The 6,636-nt window shown below is 26.3% G+C and overlaps 1 protein-coding gene across 1 annotated transcript; it reads right to left on the bottom strand.

The window, feature by feature from the left end:
• Positions 1-228: 228 nt before the first annotated feature.
• On the bottom strand, positions 229-5,614 carry LOC147075534 (uncharacterized). The gene is made up of 2 exons (XM_085942395.1): positions 4,856-5,614; positions 229-273 (listed from the first exon to the last, which is right to left on the bottom strand). Exons 1-2 carry the CDS (start codon positions 5,612-5,614, stop codon positions 229-231), a joined length of 804 nt encoding a protein of 267 aa, XP_085798521.1.
• Positions 5,615-6,636: the final 1,022 nt, after the last annotated feature.

Here is a 6,636-nt window from a genome sequence, read left to right as displayed (position 1 = left end):
TAGATTTGTGATTATCATATTTGCTTATGAACATATAGATAGTATTTTTAAAATATCCTAAGAACCTTCTAATATTGAAAAGAAAATCAATACATTGGAACAGATTAATCTAGATTAGGCGCAAATATATGCATGACTCATATATTTAAAAATATAAAGCAAAATATAATTGAATATATTCAATATTGTTATTTTATATAACATTCTCAACAATAACGACTAAGAAATTTAAAGAATCGGAGACTTAATGATCGAGACCTTTGGTCTTCGACTCTAAAAAATAACAAGATTATCGCGTGAATTGAATTGTTTTGACTTAAAAATTGCATCTTGAATGACAATTTATAATTTCCATAATCCAGCTATTCGCAAAAAATAATAATTTTAAGGAATAAAGTGACAGGAAAACCATTAAATTTTCTAATAACAGTACAATGCTATAAATATTTTGCAAAACAGTATTTCAATGTCATTTTTTTATTTAAATGACGAGTAAATTGCGAGACTAATCTGTTGCATATAAATGTATTAATAATGAATTCAAACTGTAATAAATAATTATTGAATGAATATTTTAAAACTGAAAAGTAAAGTCGATTACTGTATATAGGCAGAAAAGTAAATTTTATTAAAAATCACAGTAAAAATATCTAATCACATTATATCAAATCTACCTTGTAATATATAAGAAGAAGCATTATTTTATTTTTGAAATAAAATTTACGCATTTATCACAATTTAAATGTATTTTTTGCTTATAAAATATACTGATGCGACTAATAATTAATGAAAAGTAAAACAATTGTTTATAAACATCAACGATAGGCTTTTTTTTGTATTATAAGCATGTTCATTGTAGCGAATGAATATCCTATTTTAAGAATGAAATCAAAAAATAGAAAAATGTCAAAATTGTGTAGTTTTACAACACTAGGCTGGAAAAACACTGTATAAAGTAAAATTAATGAACTATGATAATGAATTTTTGAAATAAAAAAGTTCGATCAAAGTCAGAAATTAAAATCGCATTGTATAAAATTAAGGATTTATAGAGAGAATACATGTCGTAAATCTGTGGTGTCGATTTTAATATAAATTGCACATGAAGTTTCGGAAAATAACGGATGTAAATATATATAGTAATTTCAAAAACGAAAATTCCAAAAGATTTATATGATACGGAACAAGTATATCATAGTTACCAAGCAAAGAAGCTATAAAGACCATAGTTATCTTAAAAAAAATGTATTGAAAATTGATTAAAAACATAAAATACCTTTAGATTTCTCATATAGCTCGTAAAAAAAATAGACATTGAATTTTCTTTATGATTGAACTAAAATTTTTTGAATGCATCAAAAAAATCTTAGACGATATATTTTTTTATTTGTCAACACGGTGTTTAATTAATCGATTAACATCCTTTTTGCTTTTTTAAAAATGATATGTGCAATTTAATACCGTAGATATCCACATGAACACGTCGGTTTTGACATTAATGTATAAATATTCCAAATTTTTTAGGCACTATCCATATTGCCCGAGATCTTTTAATTTTATGTTATAAAATAAAGATGCACTTTAAATTTTTCATATGGAGTAGAAATTATTTAGCTGCAAATCGCATATTATTCATTCTTTTAATTTTTTTTTATAAAATATATACCTTTAAATTTGTAGCACTTAATATATTTTCGCTTATGTTTTTGTTCATATCATCCACAACAAATTTCCATCGACCATTTTTTTCATTCCTTTATCGCCTTTTCAGGTAATTTTGTAGTGTCTCAAAATAGTATGCATAGCCTTTTTTTTTGACAAGCGAAGACGAAAAAAACGTTTTTCAATGAATTTGGCAGAAAAAATACAAACAAAAACAACTAAGTAATACTGATTTTGATCCAAAAGACAATTTTACTTATGCCAGTTCGCCGTAAAACCATAACATTTATTTACGGAATTATAAGCCACTGTTTATGCGTTCATATGTGTCTTTACCGAGTATTTTTAGTGTTTTTTTTCTTTCTTATTTTATAATTATTCATCAAATGCACTATATTCCGCCAAATTATATGGTAAAAACACTACATTATTGAGTTCGGTATTATAAATAGAATTGTTAAGAAAATGTTAAAAATGAAAATATGATTCCAATAAAAGTAAAAGAGACTAATAACTATGCATTAAAGGTTTTGTATACTTCTTATATAAAATTTCAGATTCTTATCATATAATAGATTATAAATTAAATTTACAAAATTGATTAAAACATAAAAATACTCTATTTATAGTCTATTATTTATTTAAATATGTATATTATAAAATTATAAATATAATAAGATGAATTTTTTAAAATTTTGTCACTATATTAGTTTTTGTTGAATAATAATCAAAAAATTAAATTTTTAGTTTAAAAATATCTGATCTGTCAGTCTAAAATTTTAGATATATTTATTTGGATTTCAATTATAAATACATCTAATCACCTAAATTTCAGATAACTCAATCAAAAATATGTAATTATGATAATTTTGCATTCTGTATTTATATTATTACCAAATATTATTGTTAAATTATTATCTTTAATTTAAAAAATTATTAAATTACCAGTATTTATGGGTTAATTTTCTTTTATTCGATTTTATCTATTAGACGTAGTCAGCATTTTGGGAATATTGTCCAACTTCTTGATGCATCTTTTGACACCTTCCCTGATCTATCTTCATAAATGCTCTTCTTCTCTCAAATGAGATGAATTCAAGTGTATTGCGGAGTGTGAGAGCTTGAATGTATGCTTCATCTTCGTCCAGGATTTTTAACTCCTTAACATATTTTTTATGATATTTGGTGACCACCCCATCACAAGTCATCAAATATGGTACTTTTCTTGTTTCACATTTGTAAATTAAACCAATTTCATTCGCCAAGATGTCATACTTCCTATATTTTTCATTCTCAACTTCGGTTAAGTTATCAAGTCTAGTTACACCTATTTCAATCAGCGTAATCATATTTTATTTTTTATCGTATAAAAAATATCAGGTCTATTTTGTTTGATTAAAACATCCGTTTTTATTCGGATATCAACTTTTATTTCAGCATTTTCGTTTTCGCAGATCTCTTGTACTGAGTGAGTTCTGATCTATTTGGTTTTCTTGAAATTGTATCGCCTTGATAGGAGGAAATGAAGCCATGTTACGATTTCATTGTGTCTTCGCGTGCAACAATGCCCCAAGTTTTTCTTGCATCTTGTTTCAAGGTGATCGATGGTTTTCATAGCTTCGTTACAATGTGGGCATTTTATCCACTCACCGAAAAAAACATTTCTGTCTTGAATAAAACAGAATTTCCCTTCTTCACTTGGTTTAATTTTGCCGTCTTTTATCCATCTTTATGATCCAACAATATCATCTATATCATTATTCTTGGCTTCAAAAAGTTTTTGATGCAATGTTTTTTCTTTTATTTTACACAATAGACTTTCTTGCTGCTTTTTCCCCAGTGTCTCGGAATCGGTGATATCAACATGATATTTATTTTTAAGATATTCTTCAATTAGTGAAAGATGTGTCTTGTTATCTTTTTCTACTTTTAAAATTGCAGCCCTCTCGGTGAATAGGCTAAGTATTATTTGTAAATATATAAAGGTTTTTTTAGAAAAAACTCATACGGGCGCGTTGAATCGATATTTTATAATTTTATTTAATTTAAACAAGAAGTAGAATCTAATATTTTTTTGTTTCATTGATTGTCTTTCAATGGTCGATCTTAAATTTTTCTGTTTATATTCTAAAATTATCATTAGAGTAAAATATCTCGGTAACAGCAATCAACGTAACTATTAATACTAGAAATAGTCCATATTATTAATTTTTTAGACTATAAAATAAAAAAAACATCAAAAATTGTCACCCACTGTAATGAATTGTTCATAAAGGAGTTATTTGCTGCAAACCTTTCCTAATCCGCTGATTTTAAAGATTTTTTATATTAAAAGGCAATTTAAATCCGTTTTTTTAACGATCTGTCAGATTATATGCTTCCTTACACAGTTAGAGTGCTCTTTTGGTTTTAAAATACAAAAACCATCGATTTATAAAACAATGACCATGAAAATGTAATAATCATACATAGAGCTTTTTTCAATTATGAAGAAACTTATGGGGTCGTATCAATGCCAATCTAGAAAATTTAAGATTTTAATTACAAAAGAACCATTAATTTTATTTACGAGGGTTAGATACGTTTTGCACAGTACCCTATAGAAGAAGAATAGTTAGAATGACTTAATAATTCATAACCCTGCATGTATATAAAGTTTTTAAAGAATGTAGAATTGAAGTAAAAGAGATGGTTTTTCGTATATACTAATTTAAATATTTTCGTATGCTTCAATGAGATTCTGAACTACGCTTCTAGAGACGTCGAAATCCGCTAATTCCATATCATATTTTTTGTATTGCTCAATAAAAGCATTTCTTCCCTTTAATTTATCATACTGCTCAGCAACTTTTTTCAATAGACTTACAATATTATTTCCATTGCTTAAACACAGCCCAGTTCTTTTCTCAAGGGTAGTTTTTACGCAATGATAAGAAGCAGGCATCCACTCGACAAAATTAATCAATCCTTTGTCTAAGACATTAACCATGCCCTTTTGAAGATCACTACTTTTCATCCCGCTGAGAATATTAACCATCGATATGGTTTTATCAATCTTACTCTCTTCAATCGCTGCTAGTCGATTTTTATTAAGGGTAAGCTTTCTTAAAATATCGATAGAATCTGTTTTTCTTTTTATTCCTGTGTTTATAAAAGGAGTATAAGAAGGAACCACAAATTTTAATCTGTCTACGGGAATTAAAAGTGAGTTTATGGAGCGAAGATCCGATAAAAAATATGATGGAAATCTTATACTTGAGGTACTTGAACTTATCACAGTGCTTATAAGATCATTTATCATTGAGAAGTTATTAAAACTTGTTTTTTTGCTATTTATTCTTGTAAGGGCATTATTATCAATAACGATAACCGAATCACAGCACAAAGAAAGTCTTTGAAGTGTCAAAATAGAATTATAAGGTTGGACAACAACATCTGAATGCTCTGAATTATTCGGAAAAATAGAATATGATTGTATTATATTTTTGGGATAAGCATCTCTTAATGATTCAAGAAGAAAGGAACCGAATCCAGAACCTGTTCCACCAGCAATAGAATGCATCATTAAAAAAGATTCAAAATGATCGGATCCTTCAACTTCCCTTTGAATTATTTCTAGAACATCATTCGAAAATTCTTTTCCTTTTAAATATCCATGGGCCCAAATATTTCCAGCTCCACCACCAGAAGAATCCAAAAAGATATTCTCTGGATTGTAAAATTCATTTGCGAATGAATTTATCACACGAGGCTCGAGATCTATTAAAATTGATCGTGGTATAAATTTATTGCTTTCTGTTTCATAGAAAAAAGCATCTTTACGATCATTTTCGGTATCTAAAATTGTTGTACCTGTTTTTGATATGCCGTGTTCTTGTGATATCTTTTCCCAAAACTCTTTTCCGATTTGATTTCCACATTGACCTACTTGAAGCGTTATTATTTCTCGCATTTTTTATCTGGGTTATGTTTCTTTGCATTTAATCATGATGGTTTTTAAAAAATAATATAAGATGATAATTTTATGCAAATATAATTTACTTGTAATTATTTAATATAAATCTTATATTTAAATGTGCATTTCAAAAAATGATCATGTGTATTAAATAATATTAAATTTTTCTTTTAAAATTATACATGATCTAAAAAATAACAATAAAGCACAAATCTTTACTTTTTTACATGTATCTTAAAGATGATATTATACCTTAAAAAACAATAATTACAAATATTTACATTTAAATTCGCAAGACACTTGAACTCATCGCATTTGAGAGGAGAAAAGCAATTGATGAAGATAGATAGGGGAAGGTATCAAAATATGTATAAGGGAGTTGTGAAATGTTCCCAATGGATTACTACGTTTCAATAGATGTAATTGATAAAAAGAAACTTAAAACATAATTAAAAAATAAAATTTACATTTATATACGTATCTTAAAAATGGTATCATACTTTAAACTAACAGTATTTATGATCTTTCTATTTATATACGTATTTTAAAAAATAATAGATCCTAATAAAAAAATAACAATAAAGCATAATTATTATAATTTATACATGTATTTAAAAAAATAATGTTATACTTTAAAAAAAAAACAAATTATTGGGATTTTATCTATTGATTTATTTTTTTTTCTTTTAACTACTTGATTAGCTTTCCGTAAGCACATCTTATTCACAAATTTGCTTATCTCTAAAGCCTCCTATATACCCACCTCTTTTCAATATTATTTATTCGAGGGTTTTCCTCGATCTTATAGTTTATATGTGTGCCACGATCTGGCTATATAACAAATAAGTTTTTTTTATTCGTCAAAAGTGCGATTGTGTAGCTAAAAAATAAAATTTGACAAGAGCAAAAAAAATCATTACATGCATGAAAATATATATTCAATTTTTTTAAAATATAAATATGCAATATTTTAAAATTGATTGTATTTTTAAAGCTATAAGATAGCATTCATATATTTT

The sequence above is a fragment of the Rhyacophila brunnea genome, unplaced genomic scaffold, assembly GCF_057557595.1.
Source record: "Rhyacophila brunnea isolate RB1 unplaced genomic scaffold, BYU_Rbru_1.0 scaffold_141, whole genome shotgun sequence".
Taxonomy (NCBI): Eukaryota; Metazoa; Arthropoda; class Insecta; order Trichoptera; family Rhyacophilidae; genus Rhyacophila; species Rhyacophila brunnea.
The sequence above is the reverse complement of the archived record's forward strand: the minus strand, read 5'-3'. Positions and strand labels throughout refer to the sequence as shown.